General features: G+C 39.5%; 1 protein-coding gene across 8 annotated transcripts in view; it reads right to left on the bottom strand.

The window, feature by feature from the left end:
• The window catches only part of PXK (PX domain containing serine/threonine kinase like), a 32,844-nt gene that overhangs the window by 5,872 nt on the left and 707 nt on the right, over nt 1-26,265 (bottom strand). For 4 of the 8 annotated variants that reach the window (XR_015913581.1, XM_088528248.1, XM_088528250.1 and 1 more), the window contains exons 2-17: nt 16,489-16,539; nt 15,790-15,837; nt 11,871-12,057; nt 10,195-10,272; nt 9,963-10,036; nt 8,967-9,041; nt 8,386-8,490; nt 8,154-8,255; nt 7,235-7,396; nt 5,797-5,914; nt 5,287-5,365; nt 4,260-4,308; nt 3,489-3,566; nt 3,033-3,119; nt 2,339-2,408; nt 1,454-1,513 (exon numbers count right to left, since the gene is read on the bottom strand). Coding sequence is in view for 6 of the 8 variants with exons in the window: in XM_088528248.1 (XP_088384374.1) it covers nt 1,454-1,513; nt 2,339-2,408; nt 3,033-3,119; nt 3,489-3,566; nt 4,260-4,308; nt 5,287-5,365; nt 5,797-5,914; nt 7,235-7,396; nt 8,154-8,255; nt 8,386-8,490; nt 8,967-9,041; nt 9,963-10,036; nt 10,195-10,272; nt 11,871-12,057; nt 15,790-15,837; nt 16,489-16,539 (1,423 nt within the window). In the remaining 2 variants the exon portion in view is untranslated. Of the gene's footprint in view, nt 1-1,453; nt 1,517-2,338; nt 2,409-3,032; nt 3,120-3,488; nt 3,567-4,259; nt 4,309-5,286; nt 5,366-5,796; nt 5,915-7,234; nt 7,397-8,153; nt 8,256-8,385; nt 8,491-8,966; nt 9,042-9,962; nt 10,037-10,194; nt 10,273-11,870; nt 12,058-15,789; nt 15,838-16,488; nt 16,540-26,265 lie in introns of all 8 variants that reach the window. The other 4 variants (XR_015913580.1, XM_088528247.1, XM_088528249.1 and 1 more) reach the window with 1 other exon arrangement.

Genomic DNA, 26,265 nt, shown 5'->3' with positions numbered 1-26,265 from the left:
ACAACGTGTGTCACCAACAGTCACCACCTGCCCCCTGGCAGCAGGATGAACTACATCCTGAGACAAAATAACTATTTTATCAGGACCAAATTGAAACATTTGGGCCAACCCTACACAAAACCCGCATGACATGCTCAAAATTGAAACAGCTTTCAATCAAGTTCAAGGGCACGTTAAAGCTAAAATTACTTTTTACATGTGTTTTATTTCAGGGGGAGAGTGTTTTCTAAACACATACCCTTTTTGAAGGCATGGGGTTTTCCTTTGCATTTGTAGAAATTGCCTTTTTATGGCATACAGAATTGGAAATGTACCCTCCAGCTGAGGGTTAGTACATCCAGCCAACAGTTTATGTGCAATGCAGTGACAGTAATTACATTGGTTAGAGTAACTGGAAGAGGTCAGTTCCTAAAATATACACTTCAATGTACTTGAAAAGTAACTTGAAAGAGAAATGACTAATCTGAATTAGAGCACAGCTAATGGGAATTACAGCGTACAGATTGCCATGTCCTTTGAAAAATCATTCACAACAAACACAAATTTGATTGCATCACTTAAGTTAACAAATTGTTCTGTGCAGAAAGTTGTTTGGTCTATGAATCATGACTGAGTCATCACAACATACAGTGCTATGGACACCTTCTCTTCCAGAAGCACAGTCCATTAACACCTTTTGCTTCTGATGTTTCTCAGTGCTCCTTTTCTAGCATTTCAGAGCATAACAACTCAACATTCAGATATGTAATGAAACTACAGTTTCACGAGCATTTCTTTTTTGGACAATTCCCGTTTAAGCAGATTATGTTCCCCTTTCAACTACCTGTGCTAAATACTAACAAACCTGTTTGTACAGCTACCTTGCAAACTAGAAGATGGAACAGGATGAAAATAATAGAGATTATTCTTAACACAAATGACTTGGACTTGTTTCTCTGTCTAAGCAGGTGTTAATACTGTAGTGGAACTGGCAAGATTTACACAACGTATGCCTCAGTTTGTCAAACACAAAACTCCTAAAACTACATAATAGCAGTACAGGTGTAAAGGGAATACACAAAAACAAGGAATCACAAAACAATACTCGAGAGGGCACAGGCCATAACGTCAGAAAAAAATGCACAGTGCAAAACGAGGCCCAGAGAATTTCTGGAAAGTGGCAATGCCAGTAAGACCGGAGCAATAGAGACTTCAAAGCAAGCACGTTAGACTCTGTGGATCATATGCATGTCTCTCGCAAGAAAGGTTACTAACAAAGTGTATTAAAAGATTTTCTACAGTCCTCAAAAGAAACTTAGGTTGATACGAGATAAATATCATCTCTGTATTCCATCTTTGAAGACCATCATCACGTAGCTGTTCTTGGGAACAAGACCCACATTTAGACAAAAAAGAAAAAAAAAAGGAAAAGCTAAGGAAAAAGACAAAACACTGCAATGGCTTTTGAACTTACCTGCTGTAGAGGGTGGAGTGGGGGATGATGGAGATGTTAGTGGGGAACTCGCCCCAGAGCCTGCTAAATAAAACAACAGTCTAGTAACTAAAGTTGCGCTGCTAAAATTCAACACAGTCAGACAAGACAGGTTGTTGGAAACAGGCTGACTTTATTGACTGAAGGTGCAATCCTGCTTCCACTGTAATCTAGGGAGAGATCCCCATTCATGTGAACCGTGTCACTCAGACCCCCTCTGAACACAGAAGCCTCCCAGCACACAGTATCAGAGGAGGTCCCGACACATCAGGAGCACTCTCAACAGAATTCCTCAATAGGAAACGCTTCTTTTCTGTTGCTTAGACTGTTGGATTTCAGCGTCCAAATTCTGTTCTCCTTAAGAGTTGTGCCACTGCATGGATGGCAACCCATTTCTCCTTCTAAGAGATGATTTCAGTCAGTTGCTGTGCTCCACAGCTGGACTATTCCACAACAGGTTGCTTTTGGACATGGTAGCCAGGCAAGTCAACTCTGTTAAACTGTTCAGTAGTACAGACCATTCCTTTAAACTAACTGAAGACTTGTCACAGGCCCTGCTGTTTTAGAATTTGATACACAAGCAGCAACTAAAAAGGTAATTTGCTCCTTCATGTCAACACCAAAGGAACAGAATTCACAAGAGTTTCTCTCTAAAGGCTGAAGTATTAAATGACCCAAATAATCAGTGTAATTATTAACATAACACCTTCCGTCCAAATGTCATTAACAGATTTAAGTGACTGATTTGGTGGTGTGAGGGGGAGGGAAAGGGAAGGAATGGGGCACAAAAGAGGGAATTACGTATTTAGTATATTTTTATGCATTTATATTAGTTCTGTTAAAGCAACCTCTTATCTCTGTAGTTACCTGAGTTATTTGAGTTGCTGTATTTTGCTGAGTGTTCTTCTCCACTTTCACATGCAGAACGTTTTGACTTCTTTAAACAAAGCAGAGGAAACAGATAGTGAGAATGAATAATGTCTTTCCATGACCAAGACTGATTTTGACACAAAAAAATGTAATGACTGCCCACTACATCACACAAGGACCCACACCCAACATCCCTATCCCTGCCACCCAGCATGTGCTCCTGCAAGGACAGTAGCAGCAAGACAGTTCTGTGCCCAAGGCACAAATATGCCCAGGCACACATAGAGGGCAACTTCAGGGCCTGCTGTTCATAAAGAAAAAGCAGACAATGGACCCAGAGAAAAGGAAGAGAAATTCAGGAACTATTCTGCAGGAGCAGCCTGGAAAAAGGCTCCCAAGCCTTCAATTAGGCAACAGGAAGCAGTGCAGGCTGCCATCTGCATGTCAAATGTTAACTACATCAGTTCTCACACAGTAAGTTCAAACACATTAAACCAAGTCATCTACTGTTACAACCTCTGCTTTTTGGGAAGTGCACCGCCTGGCTGCAGAAAGGAAATCAACCAGAAAGTGTTACAGAAAACCAACACCGAGCAGAATGCAACAGCATACCCGTCGTAGCTCGTGCTACACCTTCAAAAAGATGCACACCTCTTTATGAGTGCGAGAAACTTACTTACAAGTTGCTTACCTTTCGTGCTAAGATTTTCCTTCTCTTTTTTTCTTCTTCAGAGCCATGATGGGATTGAGCTCTTGTCAGTCTTCTGTGCTGGTGAATCTTAAAAATGAAGGGAAAAACAAAGATAGATCTCACACCAAGATCTCAAATGCTGTCAGAAAAGGGACATGCTTGAGATGGGAAACACAAGTTGCTTTGTATGTTTATTTTTCACTTAACTTCTGTATTTACTCTTGCTGATAGAGGATGGAACCTTATACTGCAGTTAAAGCGATCCTATAACTTTGGAGCCACTACCAGTGAAGCTGCCCCACGTAAAAGTGAAATGCCATACACAGAACTCCTGCTTAACAACTTTTCATACTGTATATTGGGCAGTGAAAATCTCTAGATGAAAACTTCTCTTACTCAAATCTACTAATAAATGTAACATCTGTAGGAAAAATAGTAAAGAAATGCAAAGGTTACCAATTTCTGTTCTTCTGTTAATCTTTTTTCTATGCATTCCTTGGAAGCTTTCAATGCCTCTTTTAGTTTAGTAGGAATCTAACACAGAAGAGAAAGGGGGAAAAATCATTGCACAAAACATGACAAACTTCACTGCTTAAAACTCATTAATCAGATGATCACGTTGTCTACGTAAAGCCCCAAGTTCTGACACTGTTCCATCAATAAAGCAAAACTGAGGACTCTGGATATGCACTTTCTTCTCCAAATCTGGCTACTAATCCAACATAAGGGATAGAGAAGGAGACAGGAGTGGAAAGGATAGTTAGCTGCCCCTGGCATTAGAGTATTTTGATAAACTGCCGTATGGCAGAATCACAAGATCCAACACGTGGCTGCCCACAGCAGCGTGCCAGGAATGACATGAGCAGGATGTGGCTCTGCTGCAGCATGTGCTGATGGTCTCAACGACCAGCAAAGTCCATTTCCCCAGGTTTTAGCAAACCCAGATTATTCAGCAGCCTCCACTCAGGCCACTGATTAGTTACTGGTTTAGCTCCAGCACAGGAACTAACTTGAACTGCTCATGGGACACGTTGTGTCCTCCTGCTGTGCTCTTAAGGGGTGTTATGATGTTGCTTGGTGTGCCAGCCAAGCAAGCCAGGTACAGATGGACCTCACCATAAATCCAGTTGTCCTTTACCCTGTCATTTGATGCATAGTTATCCCCAGCCTGCCACTTACACCACATCTGTAAGCCAAGACAAAGAATATGTAAGTGTTCAACTCTACCTTAAACTGGGGTTTCTCAGAATTCGTTAGCAGGACATCACTGAATAATCTGTGAGTGGATGAAAAAGAAGAAATGATTAGAATATAATCCCCAAAAGATAGACAGAAACAGAGAACAGAGAATACAACTGGCGCTGTTCACCTAACTCCCTCTTGCTCCTTTCTCCTCATCCCTATCTCACTGTTTTCTTTCTCTGGTGTTTATATACAGCTTTTTGGTTTCCAAGCCCCGCTGACTGTAAAATTAGCAGTGTCCAATCCCCCAGATGTAGTCACTGTAGATGACAGAGTCATTAAGTCTACATGAAATGTTTTGAAAACTGATAGAATAGCTATAATTACCAAAGACGGAAAAGAGTTTCCTCAGAACAAGTATCCCATTTCTTTAAAAGTATCAAGATTCTTCCAAGGCAAAACATTATCAGGGATGTTATTTTGAATTTCACCTGAAGGGTCGTTGTGTTTTTTAAGGAACTTTCTTAACACAACTGTTATTTGAGCATTCAAAAGAAACGTGTGAAAAATCAACAAGGTAACAATATTCTAACTATTGGTGGTCTTGTGAGCAAAGATAACTAAAGCAACTACACTAATAGCTTTACTCTCTTCGTCAGGGCATCAGCAACAGCATAAACGATTAATGTTCCTCTATCCAGAACAAAGACACTAGAGGGCAATGTTAGTGTGAAAATGGGCTGTTGGTCCATTCCATGATACTTTGTTCTGAGAACATACTAGAAAACTGTCCCAGAAAGAAATCTGCCATTCAAATCACAGCACCACACTAAATAAAGCACCTTCCCAACAGCTCCAACAGCTTAACAAAAAAGTTAAGTGAACACATATCACATTCACAAAGAGTGGGTTCAATCAAGTGATAATTTTAAAGCTTCATTTGGAATACATTATACATCCCTCGGAAGGAGGGGTAAACCTTTATAATAAGGAATGAGAGCACTATTTTTTTTTCCTGGTAATATTATTAAAAACATTACTATTAGCATAAAACAAGCACATTAAGACTTACGGCATCTGTAAGAGCCGTGAAACAGTTGGCATGCCATTCTTCATAGCTTCACAGGTCAGAATGGATTCCAACACAGACACTGCCAAAGAAAGCACAGGAATGTACACATTTTTGCACTGCAGGATAGCAGACAATTCAGAACAAAGGTCTGGCACTGCTGTGTTCCTCCAAGCATTCCATCAACTAAGCAGTGATGAAGATGTGTAACATTTGTTTTTTATTACAACGTTACTATTACATGCACAAACGTTTCTAGACTGTTAGATGTGAGGCCAGAGGATAAACGCATATAGTTACGAGAGACTGTTTTATCACTTAGTTTTAAAAAATACTGTATTTATGTGCTACATCTATTCAAAGAAGAACATATTTTGCATCTTTAAAAAATTACTAAATAATCATTTCCAAGTGCAGGATTCGAAAGTCTTCAGGGTGACCTTTCACAGCATCTTAGCTAAAAGGCAGAGCATCCAGAAGCTGAGATGGAAACTTTCTTGCCTGCATACTAACCAACAAACACTGATGGTGCAGGAGGGAAGCTGTCTACAGGAATTGTATCTGGGGGTCTTCCATACGTCATTTCATATAGTAAGTGTCCAAAGCAATGCACATCAACACCTTCTAAAGTCTGCACAGAAACAAACAAAAAATTTTAAAAATATATTTTTTTCCCCTGACAGTTTGAAACCATGCAGTCATCCATTAGAAGAAATAAAGGACAATCGTATTTGGTGACTGAAAGAGATACTACTGTGATAATTCCTAAGCACGACCATTTCCCTGCACAACTTTAGCTCCGCTGAAGTTTAGAAAAACACCTCTCAAGCAAAAGAAATTACTTTTCTCTTCCTGTAAGTGTTTTTTGTATACTTTATTCTGTAAAAATGCATAAGGAGTAAACTCTTTTCATACACCGCAGTTTAGAAAGGCATATATTGATATGAGCAACAACAGAGCACATTTTCTTAGCGTAAGTCAAACAGCAAAGAACGAGGTTCAAGATATTATCACCAGTTACCTCTTTAAACGGAGGCAAATAAAGAGAGAAAAAAAATATCTACCAAACAAATCTAGGAGAGCCCCCTTCACCCCTCCTTAAGCCTGCACAAACTTTAAATAAGTGCTAAGCTCCCAGGCAGGATATTTCTTAAATTTTAGACTCATGTTCAGACAGAAATGTCTCCTCTTACTGATTAAAAGCCTAGAGATTTGATAGCACCAACAGATTTGGACTAACCATGAACTTTTGATTGTTTCTTTGACAACACTGTAGAACTTGTTCAGCAAGGTCAGCAAGCAGCTGCCTCGTGATGCTTTGTGCTATTTACTATAATGAGCACTTAAAAGGCAAGGCAAGATGCTGGCCAGAAGTCTGCATTGCTACAGCAGGACAAATTGGGTTTAGTAATTTTGTAGGGTGGTCGTATTTGGCTGTGCAAGCCTATGGTTTGGAGAAATTCTACAAACTAATATACGAATTTTGAAGAGGCAGATGTCTTACAAGTGTCTAATCTACTTTCACAGCAGCCGTAACAGCCAAGGTTGATTGCTACCCTCACTTAAGACCAAGTGAGGAGCTGCATTTGTTATACAGATAGACAAGTGCAACCAAAGCGTGGTAGACAACACACACACTCCTGTGAACACGGCCCAGTGTGCCAAGGGACCTTATAACAAGGCTGCAGTTCAGCTACATTTGTGCCAGCATCAGTGTCAAGAAAGTGCTCGCACGCTCTCCCTGCTTGCTTTGGGCCTCAGCCTCACTGCAGTGTGCTGGAATAAACTTCTGTGCAGCCACACGGTGATTTGGAGGAAAAGGGATTTGACAGAAAAAGGTTCAGGAATAAAAAGGGGGCAAGGGAGGGATTTTTTTTTCCCCCTCCAAGTCAGTTCTCCACAGAGGGATGCGTAAGAGTCAAATAAATGGAACTAATTTTTCAAAACTTACATTGATTTTCCGGAACTGTGAGAAGTATGATCGATAAAATGACGGAAGTCCCAACAAGGAATTTTCTAGGTCTAATAACTTGCATGTGTCTCCATCCAACATCACATTGCCGGAGTGAAGATGGCCATAAGGAAATCCTTTCTCATGCAAGAATTTTAAAACCTTAAAAAAAAAAAAAAAAAAAAAAAAAAACACAAAGCAGGAGTGCTGTAATGGGATACTCAAGATGATCTCAAGATATCAGATGCTCCTATACTAGACACATAATAAAGGAGGCCCCTATTTTAGGCTGCTTCCATGTTTCCCTTGCTCAGCTGTCACCATCACCTTTTCCTGGCTATTCACTCCCATTTCACTGGTAACATCTCCCACAAAACAAACATTTGATGCCAATCCTCAAAGTAGGCCTAAAATCACCTCCCAGAGAGACCTGAACCAAAAATTCACAATTACACTGAATAGTTGGAAAACAAACACCCTACACATTCCACAGTAAAATACTGCTTTTCCTTTTTTTTCCCCTCAGGGAAAAAATACATATATATTACTACCTCTCTCCCACCTCAGCTCCACAGGTACTAACTACCTTTCTTGGCAGAAATAGCCTCCCTCAGATATATCTAAATTCAAATCCCAGCACTTAACCTCCATTTAAATTTAGATTTGAAATCTGTTCTTTTTCTTTTAAAACTGAAATAAAACTTAGGTATTCAAAATTTTGTCTTCTTTTATCGGTTAAATTAATTGATCTTTAAAAAAAAAAGAAAGAAAGAAAGAAAGAATAAATCTATCTTCCTACAGTCATTGTCCTTGCAGTGTCACAGCTAAAATGTTTTTAGCATTATTAGAATCAGTGTAAGAAACAACTTAAATCATAAAGGCAGTCTGACTGGTAAATAAATTAAAAAGAAAAAAATACCTCTAATATTTGTCTTCCGTATGTTTTTATTTGCTGAAGTTCAAGACCTTGAATTTTTTTAGGATTGCAATACTTCTTCAAGAATGGGTCTTTTGGTTTTGCCTTTAAAGAAATAGACATATATCAAGTACCATGAACATTAAATGCAGTTTACTTAGCAATAGATGAAAAACAGTAAGACATTTAACATTACAGCAAATATTCCACTGTTCGAGCTTAAAAGAAAAATTACCTTATAAATAAGGTCCTTTAGTGTCCCTTTTTCGCTGAATGGCCTAATAACCAGTGCTGAAGATTCACTGGCGGTGGCAAAAGTGACTTTGTAAATATAGGGATGCTGCCAAAAGAAAAAGATGATACTGTAGGTTACATTTCAAATGACAGATACTGTACATTCATTTTTACTTGATTCCAAAGAAGAGATATGTCTGAATTAACTTTAAACTAATCATTTGGATTCTGTCACTGCCCAAGTTACTTAGTCTATACCCAAAGCAAGTGCAAAGATGACTACAAGTCTTGAAAAGCTGAAACAAAAGCTTGGGATTGCACAGTACTGTAGGAAGTCACCAGAAGACAAAACATAATTAACCACAACCCCAAAGCTCCTGTAATAAACCCATAATAATTGTGCTGAAAACATGTTACCTCATTGTGTGGCAAATCTAATTAAAAGGTTTGCAGGTCTCTAAATGAAAGCAACTCTAAAATTACAAACTATTTCTACTGGACTGCATGTACTTTTGCAAGATTAGCCCTTGCGAGCTTTTCCTTTGTGCTGGCACAATTTAAAAGTCATCAAGTAATACTCACGGAACAGGAAGAAAGAAGTTTCACAGCGTACTGTAAGTCTTTGTCAGACAAGTATTTATCCGGGCCAAGATCAGCCTAGAAATAAAAGAAAAAGAAAGACCTCATAAGGGAAAAGATTACATTCCATAAAGAAAATGTGATCTATATTCGTCCTTCACAAATTAAGACAGCTTCTTGGAAATACACTCCTTGTGAAGAACATCCCATGAAGCCAATGTTAAAAGGCTGAAAAAAGGCTGTGGTTTCGCTATACAAAGAATCTGACATTATTGTTGCCTCCTCCCTTCTCAGTATCTGACATGCACTACCATCACTGAATTACTTTGTCAACCCCAAAACTGGGAAATTGTGTTCTGATAGGGCTTAAACTCCCACCTTCTTCCTCTCCACTGAAGGAATTGCTCAAACCTACCCCAGGTTTGAGCAATTTCAGCTCCCCAGCAGTCTCACAGTTATGCTTTTGTAACGCACTTTTTTACTTTTGCAGCACACTTCAGCACAGAAGCGTAAGCATTTAGTAACAATAAAAAATATTTGGTAGCAATACATGTCTGCCTCAAAGGAGCAATTCATGTATATTTGTCAAAACTAAAGATCCTAATAAGAAAAAAAAAAAAAAAAAAAAAAAAAAACCCACCAAACCACCACCACCAACAACAACAACGAAAAGCAGTAACTTAAAAAGGATTGCTCTGCTCTTCGCTGTGAGCAGATTTATATTACGGCCAGCAGCTACATAATCATTACCACTAAGGAAACAGTAAACTGAGGTGCAGGATGGGAGCAAATGACCAAGGACAAACATTCAAACTGGATTTGCCAACAGAGAAAGAAAACACAAGTAGTTCCCACACCGCGCATCCACCTAAGGGCTTTCAAAACTCTTTCAAGTCTTGAGCTCTTAAATCTGCATCTCTGGCATTCAAACATGATAGTTACTACATATGAAACAAGCCAAGTTTACTAAAAAGACTTGAGGATAAGATGAAAGCATACCCAGCTTAACATTAGTCGTTCCTTTGGTTGATTCCTAATCTTCATTAAGAAATATTTCTTACGTATTCGCCAACCTGAAATGAAAGTCATTGGTAGTTTTAATTAAAACGTTACCAAATCACATGGCTTAAAAGCAGGACAAGGTTTGTAGGCAAGGATAGTATCCTTCTCTAAGGACAACTGGTATAGTTGGAAGAGACAGGCAAGTTTTCATAATACATGCTTTTCTTACCTATATCTTTTAATGGTTCTACTACTTCCCACTTTGGCTCTGATCGGAAGAACATTGAAACATGCTGTAAGGCAATTTCTGGGGAGGGAGGAAAAAAAAAAAAAAGAGAGAGACTATTTAAGTAGATTATATTCATATTAGATAATGTTCTTTGCCAGGAGGAAAACTTCAGGAATTCAGACTTCGTTTTATTAAGGAAGTCAGCAAAATCATTTTAAAAGAAAACGAGGTAGAAACAGAGTTAAAAGGAATTTGCATTTTTAACCTGAGAACTTACATCCACTGAGAAAACAGAAACCACTGCCTTAGGAAAACTTATCTTACTGAATTTGCATTATACCTATACTAAAGTTTAATTTCCAAGTTTACCAATTGCTCACAGCTTGGTAGACTCTATAGTATGTCATGAAATGTTTTAGCTACACCTGTAAAAGCGGTAACTTTTATATAACTTCAATGTGCATCTACATCACCAATATTATATATGAACTAATCAGTTCTTTGTTTTGCTACCTGCCACTTTGCCCTATTTTGCACAAACAAGGGTACTTTGCTGTCATAATCCCACATGCACTTCTGAAAAACAGGACAACTTTCTGGTTACTGAGTTTTCCTCCCACAGCTGGGACACAAGCAGGATATTAATTGATTATGCCCATCACGGATTTTCTCTAATATCACCTATCTTGGCATAGAAATACTTCAAAAAGTTAAGAATGCACTTTTTCTCTTCTGTACTCTCTCTTCTCTATCTAAAACTACCCTAGGAGAAAGTGAGAGAACAGGACAATACATATCATCTCATTGCTGTAATATTAAATAATGACAAATTAATAAAATTCTCCAGAGAACAAAGGCAACCTCTTGATTGTTATTAACTTCCCCAAAACTTGCTGAGAAAACAACAGTTCCAAAGAAAGCACTCAAAATTAACACGGAGGTCACCTTATCTCCTAGAGGATTTCAACTGCTTGTTCAGCATTAACCAGCAAACTCCATCCTTAAAGACTCACTGATAATTTACATCTCTTTCACAACTTACTGTAAAAACATCCAGGAAATATTCTTTACACTTTTATGTGCAAGAAACAAGGATGTTATGTAAAGGGAAAGCAGAAAGACAAGTGAAAAGGAAGTAGTAAGTTCCTGCTTCAGTAGGTCGTGCTCTTATGAAAATAAGGTTTGCATTTTGCAAAGAGTCAGTGTGCCTATGAACTGAATGTGCAGTGTAGCATTGCAGCACTTAGAGGAAGTTCTTCAGTCTACCAGACAAAAATTCAACCATTTCCAGTTGTTGAACTTGAAGCAGGATAAAGCGAGAGAAGAAATATTCAATAATGAAGAGAACTGATCACTAGGACATCAGTCTAAGTGTGACAGCGATTCCCCACCACTGTAGGTTTTTTCTTATTCTCATTGTCACCCTTCTCCCAAGTTCATCCTAAATAAGGCTTGACCCTTATCACATCTGTGTAGAATAACGAGAACATTTACTATTGATAACTACAGCATGATCCATGCACACACCTGGAAGAATATTATCACATATAATCACGCACACAATATGATCATTTTGAAATATTTCTTTCTCTGTGCCTTGGTGTAACTCCTGGTCAGCATTAACAGAAGATGTGCACACATTAAATTGTGATGCAGCGGTAAAAACCCTCACTTACCTGTGTAGTTTACAGAATAGCTGTTTGGATCCAAGAACTTTTTTACCAGTTCACAGTTGGACAGTATGTGATGGGTAGTAATTACATCGAGATAGGTCTGGAGTCCTTTCTGTCTTTCAGCTATGAATTCACGCTCCATATTTCCAATCAATTTTTTTGGAGGAAGAGGTAGACTTAGAGTTGAGATCTTAAAAAGAGAGGAAAAATAATTATTTTGCAGTCATGTTCTCAAAATACCTCAGGGCAGTAAGCTAGCAAGACTGAAAATACTTCCTGTATTTTTATGTGTTTTATTCTGTGTATATACAGAGTAAAACTTTGGATTTTTTGTGCGTTAACGACTGAATCATTTTTACTTTGTATATATAAGTGTTATGTTTTTTTTCTAGGTACTATTATCAGGGCAAGGAGCCAGATAACTCACATCCCTGTGTGAAGTTACGTGCAAATGCAGCTGCGCCAAGAACGCAAGGAGATAATTTTCTGCTAGTGACTCATGCATTTAAGATCACCGCACAAAGCACTCAGCTACTAAATGTAAATTTCAGACAAATTCTTTACAATTCTTGACATAACTTCGCCATAGCAAAACAAACAAACAAAAAAAACAAAACCCACCATTTCCTCATGTTGAAATTTATGCTTATTTAATGTATGTGCAAATTGATGTTTCCTTTGCCCCTACTGGGACATTATGGGTAATGTAAAAATCCTTACCGTCAGCTTTTTAACTCATACTTTCAAACACAGCGCAACTTTTCCATTTTAATTTCTAAATTTGTTGCTGTGCAGTTTCTGACAGCTATATGCATTTCACACCAGAAAAAAACTCAGTCTATTAGTGGGTGTACAGTAGTTGTTTTATCTTAAGTGCTACAAAACTTCAGTTAAAAAAAAGTCAGTGAAATACTTAAGACATCGGAAAGTAGAAAATTCTGCAGAAATCCAGAGCTTTATATAAGTCAGATCAGAGAGGGTTGTTTTCTAAACATGATCTAGGTTGCACACAGTATTTATATTCATTTGCGTCATGTGAATTGCCAGAATAAATTATTCATGTTGTCAACACATTGTTGTCCAGCAGATCAAAGCACCTGCCTTCTGTGTGCTGCATCTTCACTGGAGATAATCTTTAAGAAAAGCGTGTTGCAGAAACAAATTGCACATATGCATAAGGGATTAGTTTAACTGACTGGAGCAGAAATAGCCATCCCTTCCCTTTTTTCCCCCTCCTCTTCACAGACACAGGAATCACTCCCTCCAGCACTGGCACTTTTCTGGGCTGGAGAAGAGCTACAACCAAACACGAATTACAGGAGACACACAAATCATCCTGTCCACTGAGCACTCTTCCTAAAGAAGAAAAGTAATGTCCAAGAATAAGCCCAAAAGCAGTATTTACAGCACTTACATTTATCATCTACATGTAATTTTAACACTGGAGGCACAAAAAAAACTTTGTGTCTGGCAAACCACCCCTCCTTTAATTCAAAACTAAGTTTCTGAACAAAAATATAATGCACCTCTGATGTTAAAGTTACTCACTGAAAATCACATCACATCATAATTGCCTTCGAATTCTTGACTTGAGAGCTAGAAACCATCGCAGATGTGGTTTCTGGTTTATTATAGAAAAATATTTTATATAACAAAAGGAAACATAGGTATTTCTCAGCAGAAACTAACATTCACCCCAGGGTTTTGCAACTCTCTGGCCAAACATGTAGCACGGCAAGAGCAGTTTCTAGCAGGGACGAGCACCTCGCTGAGGTCCCAACTTCAGCTGCTTCCAAGCGGGGCAGGGCTGTGCGCGGGCCCCAGCTCAGGCTGATACCACAGAAGCACCTGGGAATTAACTCGCTTATCTTGAGAGCGCAGCCTCTTCAGGAAACTCCAGCCAAGAGCTGCCATAAAATGCACCATCCAAGTGAGTTCCCCTGCTGCCAACGCGGCGGCAGCCGCTCACGCACCACGCGGAGCGCGGAGGAGGACATCCCCTTGCCAGGAGCTCAGCGCTGGTGCACGGCACACACCTCCTTCATCCAAGCAGCCGCTGGGGTCACAGCCCCCAGCCTGGCTTCAAAATTCTCTACCAGCAATGCGCAGGTTGCAGCAGATTAGCAGGAGAAAGGTGCATTCCTGCTCAGTTGTCCACACACAACAGCCTGAAGCAGAAGCTAAGTGCACCACGGGGAATGGGAAAACTCAGGCCTTTAAAGCCCCAAAGAACCTCCAGCTTTTGTCTTCCAGGAACATTTTGGTTGTGAATACAGGAGGGCGAGTTTTGATGTTTTCTTACTGATTTTTTTTTAAACTTTTTTTTTTCTTTTTTCACTCAATTTTAATACACAAGCTGAGAGCTTGAAGTGCTTTAAAGCAAATCACAAGCCCTGAATATTTTGATGAAATGTTGTTGCTTAGTTATTTGCAAGGAAAGAATTCAGAAGTGCTGCATGTCTCACATCTACAAAAGTCTTTCTCTGACCTCAAATTCCTCCTTATCTCATTCTACAAGTTGCTGTCAAATTTAATTTATTGTCCAAAAAATTCCTGAGGTCTTTACTTATACTGTGCATCTCTTTCTCTACTACATTACATATAAGCTACTTAGCTTCACTTTCTAGACCTGACACTTGGACCTAACCGTGTGGCACCTGTCAAACCTATTTTTTTTTTTTTTTTACTAACGCTGCCTCATTTGAAAGTTAAATGAGATGGCAACAAAGTGTTTTCATGTCTTAACACATTTGGTTCCTCACAGTTAAGAGGAACTTGTAGCAAAATATGAACTCTATCTTTTTTTTGAAAAAAAAAAAAGCCTCCTCCAAGTTCTTTCTCTGTGTTCTCTACCAAAATTTGACTACGGTTAAGACTTCTGATGACCACTCTGTGCTACATCAACTAGCACCATCTCATTTCCGTGTGTTCCCGTGGACACTTACCTAATCTTAAATCTTAGTTTTCTTTGCAGCAGGAGTCATCTGTTTATTGTCTCTATTTCGCATCTAACACATGTGGTTTCTAGGTCATGGTAACAGCTCCTATGTTCTACCGTGTATTTAACAAGTAATTCCACAAAACTCGACCAAGTTCCAGCTATTGAATGAAAACTAAACCCGCAGCTGTGTAGCCTCCAGACTGTTGCAACTGATTCTTATCTTATTCCGACTGCAGCTTAACATCCTTGTGTGTTTTTCCAAACTAAGTTTCACTGGGCAGATAGCTGATTAAAAGGGCCCAAAAGAAAAAAAAAAGGGATGACAAAAGAAAGAAGCAGTATTAAGCCCCTAATTTGATACTATATTTAATAGAAAAGAAACTCTTAAAAACGAACAAAAAATCCTATCTTCTATCTCTCAGAAGTGCTTGCTTTTTATCTTGCTTGTCTACCTAGGGTGATGGAAACTCTGAGTAATGAGTTTCATTCCTGTATATATGAGTCAGTGCATACCCCCCAACTCACTCATATACTCTGCTTTTCTCCCCACACAAAATAAAAAGAAATAGCTGTGCAAAAAAAGAAAAAGAAAACGCACAGCAAGTCCAGTGTTTAACTAAGGAACACTTTTCAGTGATACAGAAAACCCTCACATGATAAGCAGCATCTGGAAGCGCTTTTAGAGGAATATAAATAATGAGACACATAGCACTTCAATGTTGAATTTATAAGGTTGGTATGTGGCTTGGCTTTCTTTGAATCAAAGAAGGAACAAATAATAACACACAAAACCAGAACAAGTCACAGTATGAAGGGAAAGATTCACTATCAGCCAATCCCCTCTATTTATACATAAATTGTACCACTGAGTTAAAACTAAATTATCCTGCAGGAAATGTAAGAGTAAAGGTGAAACAAAAACATTTTAAGTATATCCCTCCAGCAGACATTTTATTTTCATGAATGAAGAGTAAAAGTTACCTGCAAACTATTATTAAGCAAGTCAAAGTCACTGTATCGCCTCACAATCTGCAAAATATAAAGACAAAATTGAGGAAACATACTACTATTCTCATTCGCATTTTACACTTCAAAAAATCCCTCAGAGACCCATAATTCCCATTTATAACCTTTTTTTTCTTTTTCTTTTTTCTCTTTTAATCAATCTCCGTACAAATTCAAAACTACTGGATTTATGCCACACTGCCAGAGGGCAAAGAGTTGCTTTTAATATCTCAACCAGAAATACATTTCTAAATGTTATCTTAAAACTACTTTTCCAAAACTATTTGCGAGCGGAGGCCTCTGCAAACAATGTTTTTTCCCATGTTAGAAGCAAAATTATTTCATGAGCATCTTCATCACAACTTCTAGCTTTCACCGGTCATTCATCAGCAAGGCCGTGATTTTAGCAATACAGAAGGCAAACAGGCATTTGGGAGTTAAACATGATGCTCACAACAACACATAGTAAGAACGCAACACACACGATTTTCCTGTTTTCCTGGAATATTCACAATGGCAGAAGACAACGTGACTTCTGTAACTGGCAGCAATACTGTTTTTCTCACATTTCCAGACCAAAAGCATTGAAGCACTTCATCCTCCCAATAGAGACAATATTTGAATTGTTTCTAAAAAATCATCCTGGTTATGCGGATCACAGTTTCAAAGAGTTACCTGCCAACTGTTTTCTGGTGAAACTCCCCTCTGAACTCGGATTATGTATTCCTAGAAAAAAGGAGAAAGTTACTAGAAATGAGAATTACTGAAGTGAGTTATTTAGCACTTCTCTAAATACAACCACTATCCCAATAGGACACAAACAGAAAACTGAGATCAGATTTTAAGCTTCTAGGCAAATGTCAGAGTTGTGTTAGTTCAGAGCCAGTACCAGCTGCTCTGACTAGTTAATAGGGGAAGAGATGCAAAGAGTCCCTGGTTCTAGGTGCTTACAAGTCAGATATTTGCAATTTCATTTTCTAGGGAATAAAGGTAATATTAGGAACACTCCCCACATTATCTCTGTTGAGAATAGCTCGGGGTCAGGTGAGAAAAAAAAAAAAAGAAAGATGAAAAAAAAACCCTCTCCCCACCTCTAAAATCTAACAAGTAGCCTTCAGGAATTACTGCCTCCTTCAGTACAGGAAAAAAAGAAATGCCATAATGCAAGTACTGCCCAACCTCTAATTATTTTTAAATGGAAAAAAAGAAGTTATAACAACAGCTCTGGGGTGTGCTTGAGTAGCTAGAACAAACCAGTTTCTCCTGATGACAATTCTTAATTGCTAATACACAGCTAATGTTAATTACATGCAGATTAAATGGGCAAGTATATAAAAAACTTAGTGAACCACTTTTAGATTTTAATAAATGTAAATTCTCCTACCACAATTAGATTCATAAAGTACAATTCCTTTCAGTCTTTTCACCTCAAGCCCTGCTATGGCTTCTGTAAACTAATATCTGGTTAACAGAGCAATATCATTATTTGATATTCACCTAATTCTCTCAAGAATATACAAGTGAATCATGCACACACTACAGAGATACTTTGAGAAAACCCTGATTTTGCACATCTCTACTCTGAGATTTAAAACAGCTCTGAAAACACTCGACACCAAGAAATATAATCAAGGCAGGTCCTTTTTCTGAAAAGGTTGTAACTTCAGTTCTAGATAATACTTAATTAGCAAGGAAATAAAATTCATGTGTCTTACAAGTATAGTAGCAGATACTTCCTTTACCATTAGCATCCCTAGAAAGTTCTTATTACAAAGACGGTTGCATCATTTGCATTGAAAGACATGAAAATGAAGTACCAAAAATCACAGGATAAGGAGTGAAAAAAGAGATGCAACACTAAGGAGAGTCAGAGCAGACACACGGGCAGAAGACACGGGGTAACCCACGTGGAGAGCTGTTCTTCTACACTACAAGCTTTTCCTCAGACGCGGTGAGGTGGCCTGTATCCCCATTCCCTTGCAGCGGGTTCACCTTCCTGCTCCGTCTCCGCTGGGACGCAGGAGCCACCACGAGCGCTCGGAGCAGCCCCAAACACCCCGGGCTCCCGCACCGGGCACGCTCAGGAGCTCCGGGCCCACGGACGTGGCGCTAGAAAACTCACCCCAACAGCAAGAAAATGTAAAATAAATAAAAATTCACGGCACGGCTCGCGATACTTCTGATCTCCAACACCAAAAACCACTTTGCACGTGCGCCGAGGGGCCGCGCGGCCCATACGGCTTCACCCACGCTGCGACGGACGCTCAGACACATTTCGTGTAAAGTGCTGAATAAATTCCTCCATTTGGAACTCCACCAGTTCTGCTGAACTGCTTACATTAATTTCTGCAAACAGGAAGGACATATTAGAGCCTTAAGCAGAAGTTTTTCTGCTTTATATTAAACTAATGCTACATTTCAGATTATCACAAATAAACAATAATGAAACAACAGCGAGGAAACAAGGGCATTTCCAGCACCCTGGATTTATATGCTCGATTTGTCTGTTCTGTAGCAATAACTATGTGTACATATCTGGCATGTACCTGCATAACAACTAGATACTTCCATTAACCGAATGCTTGAACCGTGAAGTATTATAAATTCAGTTTCACAGTTAAAACTCCACTACAGGCATTCACTAATAACTTCTTTCAGCTTTTGTGAAGCCTCTTCTGTTTTTGGAAATTGCCTCTGGAATCACGCAGAACTCATTTTCCCCTTTTAAATGAAATTAAATGAACAGCTTGTGTCCTGAATAGTGTGCACATAGGAGGGATCTCAACAAACAGAAAGTGAAGCACATCAGAGAATCCCATCCCAGACTTAAATTTCCATTTGACATTTACCACTAAAACGAGCAGTGTAAATCAAGGGTTACAGCTACTCCAGACGAGAGCCAAAGGCAACACTTATCAGATGACATTATCCTGTGTGCTGAGTCTTAAGTAACCCAGAATTTATTTACTGATGTTTCCTTCCAAAGCACAGTGCTGATCAGGCAAAAATGCTATTCTGCTTTCTTAAATTCATTTAAAATACCTTTTCTTAAATTCACTTAAAATACCTTTTCTTATGAACAACTATCAAGTATCTGCAGCAATTTTAAGCCCCAAGAACAAAATTAAGACTAAGAAACATGGAAAACAATGTTAATATTTTAAGTATTTTAAATTATAACTTAAGTGGAAGTGATAGAAAATCCAAAATGTCATAAATTAAAACTATCAGTATTATAGTAGCATTCAACTGACTCTTCACAAAAGTCAAGCAGATATGCTCTCTCTGTATTCCTTTCTCTTACCCACTTGAAATCATAATTATTTGCTTGTAAAAGCCCAAATCCTCATAAATGATAACAGCTATCAACCAAGTTTATTCCAGTCCAAGCAGGATAACAACATTTGGAAACCTAATGGCAGGAATTGATTAAACAGACACAAGGAAGCCTGGAATCACAGCAAACACTCAGCTTTGCCTGTTCTGCAACTGCTGCTCCGCGTTCGGGCAAAGCAGGAAGAGCCTCCTCTACTAGCAGGCACATCCCTACCAAAAATAAAATAAAATAAGGCAGCAACTGCTTATTCAGCAAGCCTCCAAGGAACGCTGGCTATTTCCCTGAAAACACACACACACGTCAGTGATGATTCACGTTTGGTCATTCAGCTTTTCTGGTGTTTAGAGGCAGCAGCGCTATTGCCCAACGCCTACGCGGCCACCGTGCGTGTCCCGCGCACGCCGAGGACGTGCCCTTGCTTTCACTACGGTTCTATTGCAAAATAGATAGGGACCACTGGGTTTTTTTCCATACAGATTCAAGCATTTTCCCATTTGGTTCCGCCAGGAGCACTGACCAAGCTGCTCTTGATGCAAAGACATTCACAGCCTGCAAAAAGGGAGCATCCTCAGACATACAAGCAAGGAAAAGCCCCACTAAGCTCTTTCTACCAGCACCAAACGAAGCATAACTGGCCACCTTGGCACTACTTTGTCGATACCATTAATGGAAAAGCCCCCGAAGTCTTTTGTTTTTCTTCCAAGAGTTGATAACCAGAGCTGGAGTCAAAGAACAGAGCCGATAGGAAAGCCACACCGTGAAAGACAATCCCATTCCCTATATCTCCCGTGGTGACACATAATCCGCAGAACACGGCGCGCCGGGATTTAGTGAGGAGCTGACACTTCTTGCAGCAACAAGCTTGGGATTATAATTAGCAGCACTGACGCATGATTCCCACAGGGCCAAAGAGGAGCTTTCATCTCTGCGAGGAGAAAGCCCAAACACGCTAACACCTGCCAGGAGCCAAATTCTGTTGTGTTGAGAACAAAATCCAAATTCCAGCCATTTTCTTTCACAGCATCCTGATTTGATGCTGGGACAGAAACCATGCCCATATGAAAAAATAGATAAAAAAAAAGGAAACAGATCGGCATGCTCGATAATTTCTGTTTAGTTACAGCATGCAAAACAAGAGAAAGCTTCAGAAAGGGCAGGTGCTCAAGGTTCATGTCAGAAATCCCAGGGACTGATGATGAGCAGGCTCGGCGAGGACTGTTGAGATGTGCAGACCCTTGACTGTGTCCTGCAGAAATCCCCCGATGTCCTTCTACGTGAATGGCCCAAAACCCTTCCTAACAGCTGAGTTTACCAGCAACTTCAGAGAAGCCCTGGCCTAGACGGCAGAGACAGGTCTCAACCTGTAGAGGACAGACAATTTCATGCTACTTATTTCTCCCCACAGGCCAGGAGCTCATTAATGACCTTTAACTGGGAGCCACCAACAAGACAGGCCATAAAAACATTCCTCTGGGAAAACCTGTCCCTTCACAGCCCTCGGGGCCAGGTTTCTATGTCTGTTGCTTTAACCATCAGGACAGCCAAGCACTTCCTTTCACAACCTTGATATTCCACCAGCAGCTCAATATACACATTTAAACATGCCAAGTAAAGCAGTTTCACCCACGGGATCATTTCCTGGCGCCTCTGATGGAAAATGGTGTTGGGAGGGAGCAGGGAGAAAGGAAAGCTGCATGACCCCAGTTTCACACCATCATTTTCTAAAATCTTGTTCCTACCACTACATACTAACAGAGAGAGTTTCTGAAAAACATATACATATATATATATATATATATATATATATATATCTTTTCCATACATCGAGATGGATCAGCGATAACCGTGCTGCCTTTCTCCAATTCTCAGTCAACAGCAACTCCATTAATGCTGCTTGGGATTAACATTATCCTGAAATTACCCAGATGATTCAATTTGCTGATTTTCACACAGAGCCAGCATTTAGGTGGCCTTTTCCAAGTTCACTCAGATTATTGCCCAGATGCCCCAGCACTTTTTAAAACATCAGCATCGACAGCTCCGAACTTCTCAGATGGTCCTGCTAACACTCCTAGGTACTAATTGCATGGCAAAGGATGTCAAAATGTTTAACAATTGGTGTTTATTATCTGTATTAAAGATTATTGATAGATATTTTCATTATACGCAGCCAATTAAAGATAACTTATTTAAACAAAAAGCAAACAGAAATGATAGGGTTTGCAGAGGCAGAACAGGAAAAGACAAATTGCAAGTTGAGAGGGTTACATAATAAAGTGTAGGGAGCCTCTGGCCAAAATTGGGTGACATATTTTGCTTCCCCAAGAAAATCACCTCTAAATTTCTGGCTCAGGGTAGTCATTCTACTTCACAGATTTCTGCTCTCCACCAGTTTAATCCAAGGAGGCTTGCAAAGCCAACCATTACAAAGATCCAGGTCACCTTCAGGTCACATCAACTAAAAGTTTGAAAGGGTTTTATTTTATGAGTATTAAAAAGACAAAAGCGTAATTAAGCATGAACGCAATCCCTGCTTAAGTAGGCTGGATTGGAACAATTTCTAATAAGAAGCTCTTTTAAATGCTTATTTACAAAACCTCCCCTGGGAAAAGGAGCAACAAAATCAGGAAAGCAGCTCATACTCTCTTTACTAGAGGGCATAGTACTTATTTGCCATTGCACAACTCACCATCAAGCCTATCTGGGGTACAAGCAGCAACTACAGTATTTACCTGCATCTTAAACAACGCACAAGTTTGTCTGGGGACATGATAGATACAATTCCACATATGCTGTATGATTATTGTAATAGAGTAAGCCATTCAGCATGTAAAAGCTATGAAGTAGGACAACAGCAGAAAAAATAGGACGCGAGTGTACACGTAATGAAATGTACTGAGCAAGAAAATCTCTGTAGAGCAACAAGAGAAACAGTAGCTTTTCAATCTTCTGCATCGCTGCGGCCTTCACTGGAGAAGGGAAATAACCAGTATTTTTTTCAGGAATTACTCAGCAGTCAATAAAAATATTCTAATTACACTGCAAGACCTCCAAGGCAAGGGATTATTAATGTACGGCAACTAACACTCTGACAGCAACCTCTGCAGCAGCTAGAAGTGCATTGCTAATTTAGCAAGGTCACCAATGCAAACCGTAATATTGGATGTCTAAAACAAGCTGTGTTCAAACTTCGGCTGTCTTTTTGAGCTTAAGCTTGGCAAAAAACAAAAAGAAAAAAGAAAAGAAAACAAGCTTACTTAGGAAGTCCTGTGGAGGAACTGCATTTCCAAAATCTCAAAGTAAAGTGCTCTAATAGTTCTTTTCCTAAAGCCACCTCTAAAACTAATTGCATGGTATTTTTTTCAAAGTGAAGGCAGCAGATTTATAGAGGCCCCGTTCCTTATAAAGCAAACGTGCAAAGTCCTTTACAAGTTTTTAAAATTAATCCTGAAGTTTTAAAGACGTGTCTCCATTTTTTTGTATTAGAAAACAATTTAGGAGAAATATAAATGCTTTTTCAATATTTTTAAGCTAAAAACTATGAGAGTGTCAACATTCATCATCACTTAAGGAAAATGAAAAATTCTGAAGTGTTACAGGAAGAATTGATTTCAGCTGTTCATTTCCAAATGCCTTTAAGACAACAACGTACTACAGGAAAATTGGCTGTTTCACTACTTCAGTTTTAAAGTGCAGTGGATGAAATCGAAAAACAATTTCAGAAAAGAATAATGAAGTGTTCAGAAGACATACATGTATACCTTTCCAGTGCCTGCAACAAGTGTTGCAAACCTTGCATGTGCAGATATAAAATGTATTGCAAGGGACATGTCTAGAACATCCTGAAAGAAAATAGCAGTCTATGTAAGGCTTAAAAAGAAAGGCCCACTTAAATAGTGAAGATAGAGATGAAAACAAAATGCAATATGAAGCAGGTTTACTAGCCAATTTTTTTAAAAAGATTTTAATGGAGAAAATGCCTCTGTTGTCAGAATACAACATTTGGCATGAAGATGAACCACTCAGAAATGGTTTAATGCATTGGACGCAATTCCACTCCCAGTGAATTCAAGGAATTCGATGACAACCAAACTACCTCGTTTCAGCAAAATGGCTAGAGCACATACCTACCTACTGAGAGCACTGAGCCATACCTATGGGAAATGCCCAACACGCTACTGGAAGTTACATATTTACTCTCTCTTGCATATAGTGCTAACGACTAAAGCATGCAGAAGTAGTACTAAAGTTGACAGGGGGTTGCTAATGCAGTTTCAACTCTATTAAAGCAAGGTACCGCTGGAATGCCTCTGCAATAGAAATTTATTTGGCTTTCAAAATGAAAAGTACTCTGTAAGCACCACACTACAGAAGTATTTGTATCTGAGCACATTTGCAAACAAAACTCAGAATATTTGTACGACACATGTAACCGGGGGAAAAGAAAGGCCAAAACAAAGAAGATTCAAGGCGTAATTTTCATCTTCAATTATTACTGGAAATAAATACACAAAAATAACTCAAAAGCATGGAGATAACATACTAGCTCAAAGAAGAACAACTGAGTCCTTTTGACTTGAAAAAAAAAAATAACAAAAGGAGACTGTGAGCAAACCTGCAAGTTTTGTAGTTGCTTTTCCTAACAATCTAACTATGTTTTCTGGAGACTTGACTTACTCTTACCATGCAAAAAGTGTGAACCTCAAGAAAATATTTTAAATAATAGCTTTGTCCATTCTTGAGTTTCCGGGGAATTGGGGCACGTAGGTAGTAGTTTTAGGTTTTGCTTTCAGTTTTCTTTTGTATTTGCTTCTTTATCTAGGGGAAATAGAAACTCACTCTCTGCCAAGTGCAACCCTTTATTCAATGTTATTAAGTTTACATTTACGCAGGCTCTTGTATTAAATCTAAATTAACAGAAGCTACTTAGAACAATAGGCCTACAAACTATTCTTTTAGCACAAGCTTTGGTCTTCTGCTTGGTATTTCTCCATATCCTCAGAGCTTTTCCTCAAATTCTTTACCTTTTCCTTAGCTGGTTATTCAGCAGGCTGACTGTTTTCAGCACCTGTGCAAGGTTTAAGTTATTACTAGCTTAGTCATCATATTAAAGTTGTGTTTAATGCAGGGCTAAGTCATCTTCATATGAGTGTTTTTAGAAACAAAAATCTAAAAGAAACAGAAAAAATATTCATGGTTGCCTTTGTATTTCAGCTTTAGAACAAGTCTCATTTGTGAAGACCTAGTTCTCCAAATACCAGTTTGGGGTAAGGAAAGGGTGTATAAACCCACACCCTGTGAAGAAATTACCCTGGGGCAAGATGAGGGACAGACAGAGGAAGCATTCAGTTATTGATAACCCATTTCCATACATCTATAATAAAAAACAGTGCTAAAGCCCACAAAAGTATTTAAGCATCTACCTTTATTCATTAGAGAAGGGATTTATTTGGATAGTTTATTTAAACGAGGAAAGTTCAAGGCAGGTACAGCACCTGACATTACCAACAAAAGAATTATTCAGATGCCAAGGATGTAAAACCATGTGTCCGAAGTGACAGAATAGTCATCTTACATGAAATAAGAAAGCAGGTCTCTTGCTCCAGCCTCCTGTATTTTGTTACCCCACACTGCCTCTGCACAAGCCATCTGTGCTACACACACATCAAACCAGCTTTCAGCTATCAACAGGGCTTCGGCAGTAAAACAAACAATTACTAATAGATGTATCTTAGAGACAGATTTTTCCATTGAAAAAGCTCAGCACTTCAGCATTCTGTTATTAACAAAAGATCGGAACAAAATGGTACACATTTTCTTCTCCAATATCCATTAATAACAGAATACAGAGATGAGTGAGGGAAAGGGGGCAACGTTTGCTACCAAGCGCACACGTGGAAGACAACACAGAGACCAGCTGGACTGAAAAACTGCTTCCAAGCACTCATTCTAAATTTTCTTTTCTAGCCAAAATCATACAAAGCAAGAGAAAGAGCACAAAAAGCTATTGTCATTTGCACTAGCAAAGAAGTATAATAAGCAATGATGAAAACAAGTTAACGACGCAGCTGTAATGTGGTCTGCTAACCAGGGAATTTTAGAAGTAATACAACCTGTCGTACAGCCCAGCATGTGCGCACACACCCCTCAGCTACTGAAACAGGTAAAAACCATTAGACTCGTCAGAAATAAACCTCGTTAGCTGCACTTATAGTAGGAGCTGGGGCAACTGAGAGCCAGGACCTCCTAGACGACAGTGTGACTCTGAAAGCTTCTTCAAACATAACTTCTGTTCAAAGTAGTACTGCAACATTCGCTAATGCGAGTTCTTTGCGACATAAATAAATAAAAAACCAAAATGCTGAAGTGCAGATTACTTGTAGAAGACTACTTTATAACAGCATACAGATGAGTGACATACCCTGTCGGGAAGCTACAGCTATTGCCAGTCAGGCTAACAATATCCACCAGACACCAGGAACAGGTAGAAGAAATCAGTGCTACAGAAATGGAGGCAGCATACAGGGCAGGAGGAAGAACCCTTCTCTGTTTAAAACATGCTTCCCTCGAGTGTACCTGCTGCTCACAGACCTCTGGCCTCCTTTTTTTAGCCCAGCACTGCCATTCTCAGCGCCAGCAATCAGGAGCGACAGCCAGTTCTCTCTTCAAATCTCTCTCACGGTATTGCCTGGCCACACTGTAAGTAAACCCTAACCCTTAAAGTGGGAAACAACCGCAGGCAGGAGCTTACGAAGCTTGTGCCGTCAGCGCACGCTCAAAGGGAGCGCGACCGTTGTGGGAAGCTGGTCCCGGGCGTCCCACAGGACCCGGCCTGCGGCACAGCCATCGGACCGGGGCTCGTGCGCTGGGTGCCATCGCTCCCTGCTGCTACTAATAGAAGTGCTACTTGGATGCGTCTCTGCATCCAAGCTGTCCTGCCTCCACCAGTGCAAACGCGGCCCGGGCGGCGTTCAGCATCAGCACTTGGGCTGGGGCAGCCAGAACCTGCCTCTGTCCAAAACACAGCAACGAGCCCAGGAAAACAGAAATTAAAACAGCTTATTCGGGCAGGAGAGGAGGCCCCTTTCGGAAGGACGGGATGCTGGATGAGCCAA

This window comes from Tinamus guttatus, unplaced genomic scaffold (assembly GCF_059628265.1).
Source record: "Tinamus guttatus ecotype Peru unplaced genomic scaffold, ASM5962826v1 Tinamus_guttatus_pri_ptg000307l, whole genome shotgun sequence".
Lineage (NCBI taxonomy): Eukaryota > Metazoa > Chordata > Aves > Tinamiformes > Tinamidae > Tinamus > Tinamus guttatus.
Note: the sequence above shows the minus strand (reverse complement) of the source record. Positions and strands in the feature narration are given on the sequence as shown.